At 50.9% G+C, this 19,319-nt stretch overlaps 1 protein-coding gene across 1 annotated transcript in view; it reads left to right on the top strand.

Moving 5' to 3' along the window:
• The first annotated feature begins 448 nt into the window (after positions 1-448).
• The window catches only part of LOC142312189 (uncharacterized), a 307,401-nt gene continuing 288,530 nt past the window's right edge, over positions 449-19,319 (top strand). The window contains 1 exon segment of the mRNA XM_075351090.1: positions 449-1,221. Coding sequence (XP_075207205.1) covers positions 1,006-1,221 — 216 coding nt within the window. The 5' untranslated portion in view covers positions 449-1,005.

Below are 19,319 nucleotides of genomic sequence, written 5' to 3'. Positions count from 1 at the left end.
CACACCTCGTACACACGCGGCTCTGCTCCGTACACCTCGTACACACACGGCTCTGCTACAACCACACTGTAAACCCCTCCTGACCCCACACATAACCTTCCCCTCATCCAGCACCATGACACCCAGCACAGCAGAGTCCTGCATACACTGAGGAGCTGATCATGTGACCCCTGACTCCTCCCCTCCATGTGACATCATCACAGGTCCTGGAAGCACAGAGCAGCCATATATCTAGTGTGCGGCTCTGCAGGAGGAGGTATGTGGAGATTCCCCATTACTGGGGCAGGGGGCATTAACCCCTTCAGCTCTGAGACTTTCTTGGGGTTTTTCTCGCTGATTTCTATGAATCGTGAGGTTTTTGTTCCTTTTCCTCTGATAGATACAGACGCCCCAACTATGAGAGGCCGGAAGTGAGTCTGTCCTCGGCCCCTCCCCCGCCCTCGGTCTCCGGCCCCTCTCCCGCCCTCGCTCCCCGGCCCCTCTCCCGCCCTCGCTCCCCGGCCCCTCTCCCGCCCTCGCTCCCCGGCCCCTCTCCCGCCCTCGCTCCCCGGCCCCTCTCCCGCCCTCGCTCCCCGGCCCCTCTCCCGCCCTCGCTCCCCGGCCCCTCTCCCGCCCTCGCTCTCCGGCCCCTCTCCCGCCCTCGCTCTCCGGCCCCTCTCCCGCCCTCGCTCTCCGGCCCCTCTCCCGCCCTCGCTCTCCGGCCCCTCTCCCGCCCTCGCTCTCCGGCCCCTCTCCCGCCCTCGCTCTCCGGCCCCTCTCCCGCCCTCGCTCCCCGGCCCCTCTCCCGCCCTCGGTCTCCGGCCAATCTCCCGCCCTCACTCCCCGGCCCCTCTCCCGCCCTCACTCCCCGGCCCCTCTCCCGCCCTCGCTCCCCGGCCCCTTTTCTGCCATCAGCTCCTTTCCCACCCTTGGTCCTCGGTCCCTTTCCCGTCCCCGGCCCCTTTCCCACCCTCATTCATCGGCCCCTTTCCCGTCCTTGGCCCCTTTCCCACCCCGCACAGTGTAATGTTCCCCCCTTACAACTCTACAGCAGTGATAGAAGGACACACCGCGCTCCTCTATATTTCTTTCTTGCCCCCTTATCACCCATTTACCATTTCCGGAAGGAGGAGTTGTCAGAGAGTCGGACACAGGGAGAAATCAGGGAGCGTCCGCTGTATCCAGGACGGTTGGGACCTGGACATTAGAATTTGTTCATTCATAGTTGCAGCAGCCGCAGAGGTATGTGGAGATTTTTCTCTAGTCACACTTCACGACAGCACACAGGAGGTTAACTCTCCACCCTAATAGGGACAGGAAACACAAAAGGTTAAATAACCCCTCCCCAACCCCCATGTCTAGTGTTGTTTCCTGTCCCTATAGGGCACGAAGAGGTTACCTGCGGTGCTTTCGTGAGCGGTGATGAGAACGCCGCATTTCATATTTCTTCCCAATCAGGCAGCTGAGGTAGGAGCTAGCCTGCTTCATCCTCCATGGCTGCTTCTTTTTCCTCTAGATTCGGGACCTGCCTGCACCTCTTGGAGGTAAAGCGGGGCAGGCTGACTCGCCGGGGACCCCCCGAAGCTTCCCGGCACCTCCTCCTCTCACACATGCGGTGGCTGTGGGACACACGGGAAGTGCTTCATGCCGATGTCTCTTCCGGATTCATGCGTTCCACTGTGGAACACACACGCTGTCACAGCCCCGTGGCGACACTCACTCTGTTTGTAGGCCTGCGACACCCTGACTGACGAAGGAGGTGGAGATACCCACTTTGTGGGCAGCTGGGTTATCACCAGGACTTCATTAAAGATCCCGGTGAGAGCACTCTCCAGATCGGAATGAGGATGGAGGGAGATCGCTCAACAAAGGCTACTTCTGTGGAGCCCAGCACAGCCCCCGGTTCAGTGAGTATACTGTGACTTGGGGGAAGTTTGGAGTATACAGGCTTTGCATTGATATGTCATTTTTCCTCTTCCTAGGTGTATATTTACGAAGTCTTCTCTCCTCCCTTAGGCCTAAAACACACTTCTGCAAAAAAAAGTACGTGTCTTACGGTCCGTTTTTCGGGTCCGTGTCCCGTTTTTTAGGGGCATTTTTCCGGTACGTATGGCATCCGTGTGATGGCATATGCGAGCCGTGTGTGCGTGTGGAATGTCTGTATTGACATAAAATACGTACGTGTGCTGTTCGTGTGCTGTCCGTTTTTAAAGGCCCGCATTCTTACCCAATTAACGATTTTAATCATTCATCATGAGATCCTGGTGTTTTTGTTTGCTTTCAATTGACCTGATAGATTGGAAACAAGTGTTGCAGATTTTGTGATGAAAAACGGACATGGACGATACGTGCTGAACACGGACATACTCCGTGTGCGGTCCGTGCAGGCATGGACCCATAGACTAAAGCGGGTCCGTGCTACCGGCCAAAAACGGACATGTCGTCCGTGTAGAAAAGCGCACACACGTACTTATCACACGGACACACTTTCCGTGTGATTTTACGTGTGTGTGCCATCTACCATTGAATAACATGGGTCTCCGTGTCTCCGGTACGTGCAAATACGTACCGCACACGTACAAAAAAAACGGATGTGTGTTGCGGGTCTTAGGGAGACACGAATGTTGCACCCAAGGAGAAGACTTCTAGTTGAAAATGTATTATGTGTAGCAAGAAGCTTCCTTCAGACCATTCTAAGAAACTATGCCAGCCCTGTACTGACCGTGTAGTTAGGGAGGAGCAGGCCTCAATCATTGAAGAGTTGAAAAGTCTGGTGCGTCAGGAGGTTCAAGCTTCCCTAGCATCCCTCTCCCAGCCTCTTTTCACTGTGACCCCTGCACCCAAGAAGAAAAAAATCCGCCCCATGGAGGATTCCTTCCTCACTGCCAGATGAGATAAAAGAGGAGGATGAAGGTATATCTTCTGTGGATAAAGTCGAAACCAAATATTTTTTCTCCATGGACGATATGGATGAGCTACTGGGAGCGGTCCGTGATACTATGGGGGTTGAGGAAGAGAAATCGGTCAGGTCAGTACAGGAGGAAATGTTCGGGGGGGAGGGGGGGTTAAGAACCCGAAAAAAGGTAGGATTCCTAGTGCATGAGATAATCAGAGATGTGATTCTTCAAGAGTGGGAGGCCCCAGAGAAACTCCTTACAATTCCCCCGAGAATTGAGAAACCGATTCCCACTGGAAGAGGATCCCGCCTGCTGCTGGAAGGTGCCTAAGGTGGATGTACAAGTCGCCAGAGTGGCCAGAAGGACGACTCTACCCTTTGAAGATTCGTCACAACTTAAGGATCCCATGGACCGTAAGATTGACATCCTCCTTAGAAAGTACTGGGAAACCTCCACGGTTCTAAGTAGTACCGGGTTGTCCTCTACATGTGTGGCCAGATCACTGTTCCGGTGGCTGGGCCAGCTTGAGGATAATCTCACCCAAGACACCCAAAGGAAGATCTCCTGGCTTCCCTTCCACTTCTCCAGAAGGCAACGGGATTTCTCTTTGATTCTTCAGCCGAGTCTGTCCGCTTGGCAGCAAGAAGTGGGGTTCTTTCAAATTCAGCAAGATGGACCCAATGGCTTAAATTTTGGAGCGGCGACGCGGCCTCTCAGGTTAAGCTGTACTCTATCCCATTTCGAGGAGAATATGTCTTCGGTCCGGCCCTGGACGACATTCTGGAAAAGGCAACAGATAAAAAGATGTTGCCAGAAGAGAAGCAAAGGAAGACATTTTTTTTGTCCCTCTCCACAGTCAACCTACCCAGTACCGAGGGAAAGGTAAAACCAGACATTGAAGTTATCAAAAGCTGGGCAAGGGAACATCTTTATGTCCCAGAAGGTTAAGATCAGGGCCATCGCCAGGACAAGCAATGACGCCATCGGGATAGGGAGTTGGCTATCGGCGTTTCTGCATCAGTGGCAAGAGATATCGTCAAACCAGTGGGTTATTAACACCATCAAGGAGGGCCTAAAATTCGAATTTGCCACGTACACACTGTCTGAGGGTCACTCCCTCTACTTCACAGGGATCACAAGACACTCTCATGCTATGCATTCAGAACCTCCAAAAGATGAGGGTAGTATCCTTAGTACCAGAGCTAGAGGTTGGTCACGGTCACTATTCCCGACTATTCTTGATCCAAAAACCCAATGGCGCCCCCTGGTTAATCATCAATCTCAAACCATTAAATCGTCACATCGTCTATAGGCGATTCAAAATGGTGTCTGTCAGCTCCACCATGCTTCTTATCAGTCAAGGGTTTTTCTTGGCTACTATGGATTTACAAGATGCGTATTATCACGTCCCAATCTTTCTCTCTCATAGAAAATATTTCCGTTTCGCGGTTCGTCACAACGGGCATCTTCGTCACTACCAATTCAACATCCTCCCATTCGGTCTCTCTTCAGCCCCTCAGGTTTTTACCAAGTTAATGGGGGAGGTAGTGGCGTTCATACGAAATCAGAACATTTGTATCATTCCCTACCTCAATGACTTCCTTGCCCCCTCTTCCCAGTTGCTCCAACAACAGGTGCATACGATCCTCTGGATCCTACGCAGATTGGGATGAGTAACAAACCCTCAAAAATCGGACTTCCTTCCCTCTACAAGAAAGGTCTTCCTCTGAGTTATGCTGGACTCTGTAAATTAAAGGTCCTTTCTTCCCATAGGGGGACGAGGTTTCCTCCCTACATGGCCTACGGTCTATAATCCTGAGATTCATGATGTCAATGTTGGGGTCTATGACATCATGTATCCCAGCGGTATCCTGGGCTTAGGCACACATCCTAGCTTCTTGGGACAGCTCCCAGAGGTCCCTAAACAAAAAGATATCTTTGCAAAGTTCGGTAAAAACATCTTTACTGTGGTGGATGATTTCAACCCATCTACAAAGGGCAGTCTATTGGAATTGAGAGCCAATAGTGCCGATTTACCACAGGTGCCAGCCAAGGGGGCTGGGGAGTGATAGTCTCTCAAGTTCCCTTCCAAGGCCTCTGGTCACAGGAGGTCTGCCGCAGGTCCTCAAATTACCGACAGCTGGAAGCCACGGACCAAGTACCCAGAGCAGCAGCCCCCATGCTCCAAGGAGCACATGTGATGGTCTACTTGGACAATATGACATCTGTGGCTCACCTTAGTCATCAGGGAAGCACGCGCCACGTGAGCTTACAAAGGATTTCCACAAAAATATTTTGTTGGGCTGAAAAGGCATCTCCTGTCACTGTCGGCCATCCATCTGAGGGGTTCCGCAAATACCCAAACGGATTATCTCAGCAGGAAAGACATTCATCCTGGAGAATGGTCACTGAAGCCAGAAGTATTCCACATCTTAGTCCTGAAGTGGGGCCGGACGGAGGTGGATCTCTTTGCGGCCTAGCAGAACGCAAAGGTAGATCAATTTTTTTTTTCATTAAGTCCCAATGTTCAGGCTCTAGCAGTGGATACCTTCTCCCTTCCTTGGAGGTTTCTACTAGCTTATGCGTGTCAACCAATTCCGTTACTGGCGAGAACTCTGCAAAAGATCAGAACAGACAGGGTTCCTACCATACTGGTCGCACCAATGTGGCCCAGGAGAAGCTGGTTTGAGGCCCTCATCAACTTGTCTCAGGACGGGCCCTTCATATTGCCTAAAGTCCCCGACCTTCTCCATCAAGGTCTGCTCTTTAACCAAGATCTCTGGAGGTTGAACTTGGTAGTGTGGCTTCTGCATCCGTAATTCTGAGAGCCAGGGGCCTGTCCAGAGAGAGTAATTGAGACTCTACAAAAAAGACGTAATCTAGTCACCAATGTTATCTACTTCAACATATGGAAAACCTTTACCACCTAGTGCAGACCTCAGGTTCCCGACCCATTTAATCCAAATGTGGCTCACATCCTGGACTTTCTACAGAATGGTCTTGAAAAAGGTCTCAGCCTTTCTGATTGCAATCACCACGGCCAGACGAGTGGGTGAACTTCAGGCTCTTTCTATACGAGAACCTTCTATGAAGATTCTTGATCATCGAATTATCTTCCGTCTGGATCTGTCCTTTCTTCCAAAAGTGGTGTCAGACTTTCATAGGAACCAGGACATTCTTACCATCTTTTGCCAGACCCTGGCTAACCAGAAGGAGATGGACTTTAATTTACTCGACGTGCGTAGTGCGGTACCTTTATGAGACTGAATCCTTCAGAAAGGATTCCAATCTTTTCATCCAGATTGTGGGTCGAATGCTGGGGGAAAAAGGTCGCCAAAAGCACGTTATCCAACTGGATAAAAAAAAACGGTATCAAGGAAGCATACGCTATCCAGGGTCTCCTTCCTCCAGATCGCCTAACAGCACATTCCACACGGTCGATCTTTGATTTCCTGGGCCGAGAGGGCAAAATTCAAATTAAAAAAAAAAAAAGGAGGGGGTAAGCCAGAGAACACCAGGTTGGAATAAAGTTCGAGGACCCGACTCTCCCATGTTGAACCTGTCAATCACAGTGCAGGGCATTTCTGCAACTTTGATTACAGATATTTCATCAACCAAATATCTGATCTTTCTATAAGAGGTATGCCTGGATTCAGCATCTTACTGCCTGTATGGCACTGCCTTTACCTCATATAGCAAAGTCCTAGTGGTTAGTTCTCTTTAAAAAAAAAAAAAAAAAAAAGTGTTTTCTAAAAACATCTTTGACTTTTTCTTTTTTCTGTACTAAAATTTTTTTTAAAACTAAATTCCAATTTTCTTCGTCGCTCCATTGGGAGACCCAGACGATTGGGTGTATAGCTACTGCCTCCGGAGGCCACACAAAGCATTACACTAAAAAGTGTAAGGCCCCTCCCCTTCTGGCTATACACCCCCAGTGGGATCACTGGCTCACCAGTTTTCGGCTTTGTGCGAAGGAGGTCAGACATCCACGCATAGCTCCACTGTTTAGTCAGCAGTAGCTGCTGACTATATCGGATGGAAGAAAAGAGGGCCCATATAGGGCCCCCAGCATGCTCCCTTCTCACCCCACTGGTGGTTTGTAAGATTGAGGTACCTATTGCTGGTACGGCGGCTGGAGCCCACATGCTGTTTTCCTTCCCCATCCCCCTGAGGGGCTCTGAGGAAGTGGGATCTTACCGGCCCCAAAGCCCTGAGGCCGGGCTCCATCCACAGACCCATTGAACCTGCTGGATGTGGAGCGGGAGTGCCGTTCAGGGACATGGCCCTGCACCATTCAGGTACTCTGTGTCCCCGTACACACAGGCACAGCACACTCCAGACTTGCTGGGTGTGCTAGTGCGCCGGGGACAGTAAAGGGTTACAGTCACTGCAGCCTAGCTGAGTGACTTTATTTATTGGGAACTACCGCGCCGGACGCTCCGGGAGCGGCGGCGCGGCTGGGACTTGTAGTGCGCCGGGGACTTAGCGCCGACCGCGCTTTTACGGCGGCGGCGCTTATAAATCCAGTCCCCGGCTTTTGCGGCCTAGCTCCGCTTCGTTCCCGCCCCCACCCTGTCAATCAGGGTAGGGGAGAGACGCTGTACAATCAGCAGCGCCGAGGGCTGGAGCCTTATTTACATGCTCCAGCCCTCTCACTGGACACTGTGGGACGCCGGTTTCCCGCTCTGACTTGGGGCACGCCCACGGCCCGCCCCTACTCACACGAGCAGGAGAAGGACGCCGGCAGCCATTCCTGCAGTCCGAGCTGATCTTAGATGGCGACACTCGGACTCTGGGCAACCAGGCACAGGACTAGGGCGACCACACACCCGCTTATAGGCGGGCGGTAAGCGGCACCTGAAGTGCTGACACTAAATACCGCAGTTTTGTCCATTTGTATTTTGTGCTTACACTGCATAGGTCGCTTAGATGGCGACACATCAGCAGCAGGGAAGCATGGGTGCTAAGGCACAGGCTTTCTAGGCTGCGGGTATTGCACGTACTGAAGTGTTCATGTGTATTTATGCTTGTATGCTATACACTGCACTGTACGGTCGCTAGTCTTGGCTATACTCGCCATAGAATGGCTAGACTACAGCAGCAGAAAAGCAAGGGTGCTGAGGCACAGGTTTTTTCTATGCTGCTTGTATTGCAGGTGTTGCAGTGTTCATTTGTACTTATGCTTGTATGCTATACATTGCACTGTATGGTCGCTATTCTGGGCTATATTCCCCTAGATGGCTAGTCTACAGCAGCAGAAAAGCAGGCTTTCTATGCTGCTTGTATTGCATGTGCTGCAGTGTTCATTTGTACTTTATGCTTGTATGATATACATTGCACTGTACGGTCGCCATTCTTGGCTCTATAAGCCGGCAGCAGCATATAAGCAACACAGGCTTTACATGCTGTTTTTACTGCATGTGATACTGTTCCACGGCACTGAACCCCATTGTGTGCAATGCTCCCCTGTAGCACTTGGTCAGCCGGGGTCTCTACTTGACGTGGCCAAAAGAACCACCTCTCAACCCTGTCCAAGGACAGGGACGGAGTTGCAATGGGATAGAGACTTGCAGTCCGGACAGGCCATGGGCAATCTGGATCATTGCTCCCTGGCCACCCTCATTTGGAATACAATCGGTGCTCCGGGGGGGGTCCCAGGAAGACTCTCTGTATGATGAGTCAGACGTAGCTCATCAGGACTTTGATCCTGACACCGCTCTCACTCCGGTTACACCGGATGGTGACGCCATAAGGAATGATCCTATAGCGTCCATCAATGGAATGTTGGATCATTTCTCCCTCAGCTCCCCCAGCGGAGGAGTCAGCTTCACAGCAGGAGAAGTCCCATTTCAGTAGCTCAAACGTATATTGAGTATTGTTCTGGCCACGCTGACTTCAGAGAAGCAGTCCAGGAACACCACGCTTCCCAGATAAGCGTTTTCTCCAACCGTATTGAGGATACACGTTATCACTTTCCCCCTGACGTGGTCAAGCGTTGGACCCAGGGTCCAAAGGTGGATTCTCCAATCTCCAGGCATGCGGCTACAGCCATAGTTGCAGTGGAGATGGGACTTCACTTACAGATGCCATTGACAGACAGATGGACTCTGGTTGAAATCTGTCTATGAGGCTATCGGCGTGTCGGTTGCTCCGGCATTCACAGCCGTATGGGCACCCTAAGCTTTTCAGCTGTTCTTGCGCAGCTGGTCTTGAGCACATGTACATCTGTGCCGCAGGGGCGTCCGTAACCTCGCAATGTCTGCATTGCGACTTACCCTATTGTTGCTGTCCTGGAAGGACAGTCGAGGTTTCGGTCCTTCCCAGGCTCGGGCAGGTCCCAATTGTCCTCGTCCAAAAGGGCTGAAAGGCCTCAGAGGGGCTCAGCTTCCGGCCGGGCTCAATCACGCCCAAGGAAGGCAGCCGGAGGAACCGCTACCAAGGCGGTCTCCTCATGACTCTCAGCTCTCTCATCTCTCCGCATCCGCGGTTGATGGCAGACTCGCTCGCCTTTGGCGACATTTAGCTGCCACAGGTCACAGACCGGTGGGTGAGGGACAGTGTGCCCACGTGCACAGGACAGAGTTCTGTTCTCGTTCTCCGACTCGATTCTTCAGAACGTCCCCACCTCCCCACCGAGCAGATGCTCTTCTGCAGGCAGAAGGAGTGGTAATCCTGGTTCCTCTTCAGGAACAAGACACGGTTTTCCTCCAATCTGGTTGTGGTGCCAAAAAAGGTGGGCTCTTTCCGTTCCGTTCTGGACCTAAAACTGCTCAACAAGCACGTGGAGGCCAGGCGGTTCCGGATGATACCCTCCGCTCCGTCATTGCCTCAATGTCAAGGAAATTTCCTAGCATCAATAGACATCAAAGATGCTTATCTCCACGTGCCGATTGCTACAGAGCACCAATGTTTTTCTACGTTTCGTGATAGGAAACGACCATCTTCAGTTCGTAGCTCTGCCATTCGGGCTGGCGACAGCCCCACGGGTGTTCGCCAAGGTCATGACGGCAGTGGTAGCAGTCTTGCACTCACAGGGACACTCTGTGATCCCTTACTTGGACGATCTACTTGTCAAGGCACCCTCTCAAGAGGCATGCCAACTCAGCCTGAATGTTGCGCTGGAGACTCTCCAGACGTTCGGGTGGATCATCAACTTCTCAAAGTCAAACCTGTCACGACCCAATCACTAACGTATCTTGGCATGGAGTTTCATACCCTCTCAGCGGTAGTGAAGCTTCCGCTGGACAAGCAGCGGTCACTACAGACTGGGGTGCAGACTCTCCTTCAAGGTCAGTCGCACTCCTTAAGACGCCTCATGCACTTCCTCGGGAAGATGGTGGCGGCAATGGAGGCGGTTCCGTTTGCGCAGTTTCATCTGCGTCCACTTCAATGGGACATTCTCCGCCAATGGGACGGGAAGTCAACATCCCTGAACAGGAAAGTTTCCCTTTCATAGACGGCAAGGACTCTCTGCAATGGTGGCTTCTTCCCACCTCATTATCACAGGGAAGATCCTTCCTACCACCGTCTTGGGCGGTGGTCACGACAGACGCGAGTCTGTCAGGGTGGGGAGCGGTTTTTCTCCACCACAGGGCTCAGGGTACGTGGACTCAGCAGGAGTCCACCCTTCAGATCAAGGTTCTGGTAATCAGAGCAGTGTATCTTGCCCTACTAGCCTTCCAGCTGTGGCTGGAAAGAAAGCAGATCCGAATTCAGTCGGACAATTCCACAGCGGTGGCATACATCAATCACCAAGGAGGGACACGCAGTCGGCAAGCCTTCCAGGAAGTCCGGCGGATTCTGATGTGGGTGGAAGCCACGGCCTCCACCATATCCGCAGTTCACATCCCCGGCGTAGAAAACTGGGAGGCAGACTTCCTCAGTCGCCAGGGCATGGACGCAGGGGAATGGTCCCTTCACCCGGACGTGTTTCAGGAAATCTGTCGCCGCTGGGGAAGGCCGGACGTCGACCTAATGGCGTCCCGGCACAACAACAAGGTCCCAACCTTCATGGCACGGTCTCGCGATCAAAGAGCGCTGGCGGCAGACGCCCTAGTGCAGGATTGGTCGCAGTTCCGGCTCCCTTATGTGTTTCCACCTCGGGCACTCTTGCCCAGAGTGCTACGCAAGATCAGATCCGATTGCAGCCGCGTCATACTCGTCGCCCCAGACTGGCCGAGGAGGGCGTGGTATCCGGATCTGTGGCAGCTCACGGTCGGCCAACCGTGGGCACTACCAGACCGACTAGACTTACTGTCCCAAGGGCCGTTTTTCCATCGGAATTCTGCGGCCCTGAACCTGACTGTGGGCCTTTGAGTCCTGAATCCTAGCGTCTTCAGGATTATTCCACGGGGTCGTTGCCACCATGAGACGGGCTAGGAAGCCCACGTCCGCTAAGAACCACAGAACGTGGAGGATATTCTTATCCTGGTGCTCTGCTCAGGGAGTGTCTCCCTGGCCATTTGCATTGCCTACCTTTCTTTCTTTCCTGCAATCTGGGTTAGAAAAAGGTTTGGCGCTCGGCTCCCTTAAAGTTCAGGTATCGGCGCTATCCGTCTTTTTTCAGAGGCGTTTAGCACGCCTTCCTAAGGTGCGCACGTTCCTACAGGGGGTTTGCCATATCGTTCCCCCGTACAAGCGGCCGTTAGATCCATGGGATCTGAACAGGGTACTAGTTGCCCTCCAGAAGCTGCCCTTCGAGCCTCTGAGGGAGGTTTCACTTTCTAGACTATCCCAGAAAGTGGCTTTTCTGGTAGCGATCACATCTCTTCGGAGAGTGTCTGAGCTGGCAGCGCTGTCATCCAAGACTCCCTTCCTGGTCTTCCACCAGGACAAGGTAGTGCTGCGCCCCATTCAGGAGTTTCTCCCGAAGGTGGTATCCTCTTTTCGTCTTAATCAGGATATCTCCTGGCCTTCGTTTTGTCCTCATGCAGTTCATCGGTATGAGAACGATTTACATTTGTTAGATCTGGTGAGAGCACTCAGAATCTACATTTCCCGCACGGCGCCCTTGCGCCGTTCGGATGCACTCTTTGTCCTTGTCGCTGGTCAGCGCAAAGGGTCGCAGGCTTCTAAGGCCGCCCTGGCTCGATGGATCAAAGAACCAATTCTTGAAGCCTACCGTTCTGCTGGGCTTCCGGTTCCATCAGGGCTGAAGGCCCATTCAACCAGAGCCGTGGGTGCGTCCTGGGCATTACGACACCAGGCTACGGCTCAACAGGTGTGCCAGGCAGCTACCTGGTCGAGTCTGCACACTTTCACCAAACATTATCAGGTGCATACCTATGCTTCGGCGGACGCCAGCCTAGGTAGAAGAGTCCTGCAGGCGGCAGTTGCCTCCCCGTAGGGGAGGGCTGTCTTCGCAGCTCTAACATGAGGTATTTCTTTACCCACCCAGGGACAGCTTTTGGACGTCCCAATCGTCTGGGTCTCCCAATGGAGCGACGAAGAAGAAGGGAATTTTGTTACTTACCGTAAATTCCTTTTCTTCTAGCTCCTATTGGGAGACCCAGCACCCGCCCTGTTGTCCTTCGGGATTTTTGGGTTGTTTCGGGTACACATGTTGTTCATGTTGAACGGTTTTTTCAGTTCTCCGATGTTACTCGGAGTGAATTTGTTTAAACCAGTTATTGGCTTTCCTCCTTCTTGCTTTTGCACTAAAACTGGTGAGCCAGTGATCCCACTGGGGGTGTATAGCCAGAAGGGGAGGGGCCTTACACTTTTTAGTGTAATGCTTTGTGTGGCCTCCGGAGGCAGTAGCTATACACCCAATCGTCTGGGTCTCCCAATAGGAGCTAGAAGAAAAGGAATTTACGGTAAGTAACAAAATTCCCTTCTTTTAGAACCAAATTCAATAGCATTTTTAGTTGTAAAGTTGTCAGGAGGTATCATGAAATCTCATCCACTTTACAGTTAAAAACCGCATATATCATTCCCACACATTGTATAATGTTCCCATGCTACCAGCCCCCCACACAGTATAATGTTCTCACAGTACTGCCATCTCCTCACATACAGTATAATGTTCCCACAATACCACCATCCCCCCCACATACAGTATAATGTTCCCACAGTACCACCATCCCCCACACACAGTATAATGTTCCCACAGTACCACCATCCCCCACACACAGTATAATGTTACCACAGTAGTGCCATCCCCCCACACAGTATAATGTTCCCACAGTACCGCCAACCCCCCACACACAGTATATTGTTCCCACAGTACCGCCATCTCCCACACACAGTATAATGTTCCCACAGTACCGCCATCCCCTCCACACACACATTGTGATGCTAAAATATGCCCCCCACACTATAGCACCAGCCAACTTTCTGGGAAATAAATAAATCCTCACTTATCCCCATTCTTGATACAGATGAACTCCAGCATATACCTCCGACCACCTGGATCAGTTTCCCAAGTCTGGAAATGTGGATCTGGGACGGTCAGCAAATTCTAGAGATTTACCAGGGGTTTGTCTTTCTGGATGATTTTTTCCAGTTACCTCAAATGTATGCAAGATGTCTTCTCTTTCTCTTCATCAAGAATGGAACATGTTTTTTTGATGTAAAAACCTTTTTTGACCTGTCAGAAGTTGTCCTTAGTGTGATCATACAACATCCGGCCTCTGATTGTTCAGGTGATGCCCAGGACTACTGTAGCACAGAGTATTATCCCTGCCTGACTGTGTAATACTAACGATCCTATACACATGAGATAACTGGTGGCTGAACGATTTTTCATCTGATGGCAGATGATCTCACCCGACTGCCCATACACACAACTTGTGTACTTGGCCGGGATTTCCTGTGGTTTCTATGAAATAGTAATTGGCAGCCTCCTCTAGTGGAGGATAATCTCCAAGAAGAAAAATGAATCATGATCAGAAATTCAGTATGCCAGATCCTTCTCTTATCTGACATCATCTGTCTTGAGACCCCACATATGTTATATAGTCGACCAATTCCAACTGAAATGAGCAATTTCATCAAACTTTAGCCTAATGTGTATGGCAGCCTTAAAGGTAAATGGAATGATGTAAAATAATAAGATTATCACTGCTGTGTTATGATGGTACAATCAACTCACACTGGATAAATAGGTAAAACACTGACAATACTGCAACTGACCCTGCCGGTTCCTGTACAGACTAGAGATTCGGATTATGCAGTCCCTAGTGGTTCCTGCATTGACTGGAATAGCCTTAACCCCAGACTAATTTATGGCAACTCAGACCTATGATGACTGAACGGCCATCGAGTGCTTCATGTTCATGCTAAGGAACCGGAGGGCAGAGCAGAGTGCAATAAAAGGTATTTATATCCGCACCCAAAAGGTGACTGGACAGCTGAATAAGTGAAAACAGCTGTTACCCTAAAAGACTAAAGCCCCCCCGTCACACACAGCGATATCGCTAGCGAGATCACTGAAACGTCACAGGTTTTGTGACGTATCAGCGACCTCATTAGTGATATTGCTGTGTGTGAAAAGTAGCAGCGAATGGGCCCCTGCTGCGATGTCGCTGACTGGGACAAAACGATCAGGACCATTTTTTGCTCGTTGGTCTCCCGCTGTGCAGCACGCATCAGCGTGTTTGACGGCAGGAGGCCAACGAGCGCGTGGCGGATTCAGTTACCTGCGTTGCACTCTGGAGCCCTCAGCTGAGCTCGAGTGCAGCCTAGACTGCACCGCGAGCGCCGAGTGATTGATTCACTGGCGATTGCGGTTCAGTTGATATCACTCGGAGCTTGTGGTGCAGTCCTGCAAACTCTGAGATCAGACCAGGCGCAGCTGAGAGCTCAGGAGTGCAAAACAGGCAAGGATTCCTCCAGTAGTCAGTCCTTACACGGGTCGCTGGTTGCTGATCTCTGATCGCTGTGGAGATCTGCTTGATTGACAGCTCACCAGTGACCATGTAGCGACGTTCCAACGATCCCTGCCAGGTCGGATCGCTGGTACTTCGCAACGTGTAACGGGACCCCAAAGCAAGGATAATGGATAAAAAACACCAGAAGAATAGGTGTATCTGCTGTGGCTCAGTGGATATGTTGAGATGAGACTACAACGGGTCTGTTAAGGTCTGACTGCCGTGTTCAAATTATGTAGAATGTCGTGTATGCACGCGAGGTAGATAATAATTGAATAGACCAATTATGACTCTCTCTCACGACTGGCGCCAACAGCTCTACTTCTTTATTTCCCAGACAAAGCTTTTCTAGTAAGGGTGTAGACAAAAGTATAGTCCAATCAAGTATCGCAGGTCGGGCTCAGGACGTATAGGAATTTGCATAGTCTCTGCTGTATTGGTCAGTCTAAACTTCATCTGTCTTCCATATGGTATTCATTAGTTGGGTGCTGGACAGGATGCAGCAGACATCTTCAAGTTACATGTGCTGGTGTTGCGGGTGGGGGCCGCCGCCGCTTCTCTCTCTCTCTCGGGGGGCCTGCTCGGATCCGGGTTACTGCTACGGCTCGAGTGGTGACCAGACTCGGGCTCCCACAGCCGCCCGTCCTCACAACCGTCGGAAAGGGGACATTTACAAGGGAGGTTGTCTGTGACGCCACCCGTGGGTTGTGGTGAGGGATGTTGGTACCGCCACTGCCTGTAGATGGGGTGCCCGGGGCTGATGGAGCAGGGGCAGCAAGATGGGATCCCCTCCACGGGTAGGGGAGGTGTAGTCCCGGGGCCCGCGGGTCGAACACGGGAGTAATGACTGCTGGAGGTGGCGCGCCGGACTGGGGGACAGTGGTGTACTTACAGTTCAATAATTTCAGACAAGTCCAGTAATAAACAAAGTTGCCAGTGGCCGGCTGCCTTTTGGAGGGTGCATTCGGGTCCCGCACCCAGATTGATGAACAGATATCCCTTCCTCCTGCACTTTGTGTTTCCTTCTCTTTTGGACGACTTTGCATGGAATGGAGAAGTCCATTCCCGGTTCTATTTGTGTTGGGTAACAAGGAGAATGTACACATTTGCGACTACCTGGCTTTGCCAGGGCGTCACACTCCCCCTTGGTTGAATACAGCCCGTCCGTGGGCTGTCCGGCCACTGACTATTATTTTTCTGCAACTGGAAATAGAAAAAGGGTAACAAAGATATATAAAAACATAGTAAAACATTCATCCCTTACGGGAGGCATATTACTTGAACGTTGCAATAACCAAAACAGTCATCTACATTTCCCGTTTTCGCCCGCCACCCAGAACACCTGAACCCACCCTCGGTGCCACCGCTAATCCTAAGTGCACACCATTCCGGGTTCCTGGGGGCGTTTGCAATGTTCGGGAAAAGTCCCTCACCCGCCAGCCCACTCCAAGGGTTCCATAGTCCGGGAACCCTTGGCCTGGAGGTTAGCCACCGGTTTTGTTAGTGACTGGGCCTCGACCGACTCTACCGCAGGTCCTTTCTCCCACCAACCTCTCCAAAGGCGTTGCAGTCCTGGCAGTGGGGTAACAAGAAAGTAGATGGGTGTATTTACAAGACCCAAGAAGGTTTTTGGGGTGGCTATGACAGTTCATGAGCCATAGTCCATGGTTTTAACTTTTTTAACGGGAGGGTAAACATATTAAACAGTATAAAGGTAGATCAAAGATGAGGGAGCCTGCACAATTTCTAAACTGTACTTATTAATAAATGGAGATTTTTGGCAAAACATTGCAATATTTTGAGCTACCCCGCCACTCCACGGCAAATCTCATGGGGCAGTCCTACCCAATATTTTATTTTATCTGAAGGGTGCCATGCGGCCTCACACATTTAAAAGCAGAACTATTTAAAACAGCACTTACCTGATGCTTTTCATTCCCATACCTGTGACTAAGGCTGCTTTCACATATCCGGTTTTTCCTGTGTGGCACAATCCGGCGCTTTGCAGAAAAACCGCAACCGTTTTTTTTTTCCGCCGGTTGCCGGTTTTTTTGCATAGACTTACATTAGTGCCGTATTGTGCCGCATGGGCTTGCGTTCGATCCAGCTTTTGCCGCATGCGGCAGATTTAGCCGATGCGGCGGCTGGATGGAACGTTGCCTGGCACGGTTTTTCGTCCGGCAAAAGAAAACGCATCGCGCTGCATCCTGCCGATGCGGCGCGATTTGCAATGCATGCCTATGGACGCCGCATGCAGCGTCCTGCGGCAAACACCGCATCCGGCCGCCGCATGCGTTTTTTCCCACTGCGCATGCTCAGTAGCCTGCCGCAAGCGGCAAAAAACGAACGGGCCGCATGTCAAAAACTTATGCAAAGGATGCGGTATTGTCTCCGCATTCGTTGCATAGGTTTTAGAGCTGGATTGGCCGGCTCTGCTAAAACCGGGTGTGTGAAAGCAGCCTTAATCACAGCTGTGGGTGGGACAGGCCCAGGCAAGTGCTGCTTATATTAAATAGCCTGTGGACAGGGCTGATAGCTGAGTGTGAACAGTCACCACTTGCTAAAATCATACAGCTAGAACGACCAAAATAGGGTGCACGGCTTGGTGGAGGCTAACCACCTGCCAATAGAAAAATCAAAAATGAGGGAGCCAGCACAATTTCTAAACTGTACTTATTAATAAATGTAGATTTTTTTTTAGTTTTAAATAGTTCTGCTTTTAAATGTGTGAGGCCGTATGACACCCTTCAGATAAAATAAAATATTCGGTAGGACTGCCCCTTGAGATTTGCCATGGAGTGGCGGGGTAGCTCAAAATATTGCAATATTTTGCCAAAAATCTCCATTTTTTTAATAAGTACAGTTTAGAAATTGTACTGGCTCCCTCATTTTTGATTAGTATAAAGGTAGCCTGGAACCGCTACCTACTCCTTACCTTCATGCAAGAAAATCAGGTAAAGTACACGGTTAACTAGCATTTACTTATATACATACATGGCTATATACAAGAACATACAGGCACCACTCACTCTCTATATCTGAGCGGTGGCTGACCTAGGTTAGGGCGTGTGTACCTTATTAACCCTACATTTTTGCCTAGGTTCGCTGGGGTAGAGTGATCTACGGGTTCCTCACTCCTAGGAATGGGTTCTGTAGGTAGGGACCTACGGGGGGCGTGATATATAGGTGTAGGTGCATCCCTGGGTGTATGTGCCGGTGTAGCGCTAGTAGGCCTCACTAGTTCTGCATCTTCCACGGGTTGTGGGAACATTATGGCGGGAACAATCACTGCTCCATTCTGCATAGGCCAGACAGCTGGGAAATCACCCATACTGGTGTGGATCACCTCTTTTCTTCCTTCTACGCCCGGAGTTGGAGTGGGAACCTCTTCCACAATCTTCAGGGGCTCCGGACACTTCTTGAAATGATCCCTGGAGACGGTGACCGTAGTTTTCCCTTGGTCTCAGCTGACAAGGTAAGTTTTCCGATTATTCAGATCAGTGGACTGGATAACATATTGGGCTCTCTCCCACTGGTCGTCCAATTCATGCAATCTTCTTTTTCTCTTCAGCACCACATCTCCGGGTGCAAAGAGGGCAGCTTTCGCCTGTTTGTTAAAGTGCTGCTCTTGTCTCTCCCTGCTCTGGTTTAGGTTTCTTTCCACATAGTCCTGGATTTGTCTGTACTGCATCTGGCGTTTGGCATTCCAGTCTGTAACTGGCGAGATGGTCTCAGGCACCTCAATATCCATGTCCAGGTCTACCATGCAGTCTTCCAGGCCTCGCTGTCATCAGATACGCAGGTGTACATTTAGTAGAACTGACAGGGATATTGTTATACATATCCACCAGATCAGGCAAACTCTCAGGCCACAGGTTCCACTCTTCAAAAGGTCTCTACCTTAACCTGTCTTAAGCAGGTTGATAACTAAGTGGTTCATCTTCTCACACATCCCGTTGGTCTGGCCCTGGTATGGTGTAGTACGGATCTTCTTGTATCCGTATAGACTGCAGAACTCCTTGAAGATCTCGGCTTCAAAGGCAGGGCATTGATCTGTAAGTACCTCCTCCGGATAGCCATGCGGCCAACAGAAATGCGCCTGGAAAACCCTCGCTGCCGTGCGAGCTGTTAGATCCTTGACGGGTACCACGACCATAAATCTTGAATAGTGGTCCACTATTGTGAGAGCATATGTATACCCGCTCCTACTCGGTGTGACCTTGACATGATCCAGAGCGACGAGTTCCAACGGCTGGCTGGTGATCGGCTGCAACGGGGCCTTCTGGCTGGTACCATCCTTTCTTCTTAAAGGGAACCTGTCATCAGGAATTTGGCTTTCAACCTAAACGTTTCCCCCTCTGCAGCTCCTGGGCTGCATTCTAGGAAGGTTTTTGTACTTTTTGTGCCCCTTTTTAAACCAAAATAAACACTTTATAAACTTGTACCTTTCTGTTTGAAAATCTTGTTAATTTTCCATGGGGGCGGGCCGTGTGGCGTCCGTTGCTGTAGCTTACGCCGTCCCCCATGCTCCAAATCATGCCTCATAACGCCGCCCACTGCGCCCGAGGTCCCG

The sequence above is a fragment of the Anomaloglossus baeobatrachus genome, chromosome 5, assembly GCF_048569485.1.
Source record: "Anomaloglossus baeobatrachus isolate aAnoBae1 chromosome 5, aAnoBae1.hap1, whole genome shotgun sequence".
Classification (NCBI taxonomy): domain Eukaryota; kingdom Metazoa; phylum Chordata; class Amphibia; order Anura; family Aromobatidae; genus Anomaloglossus; species Anomaloglossus baeobatrachus.
This window is presented reverse-complemented; position numbering and strand designations above follow the sequence as displayed.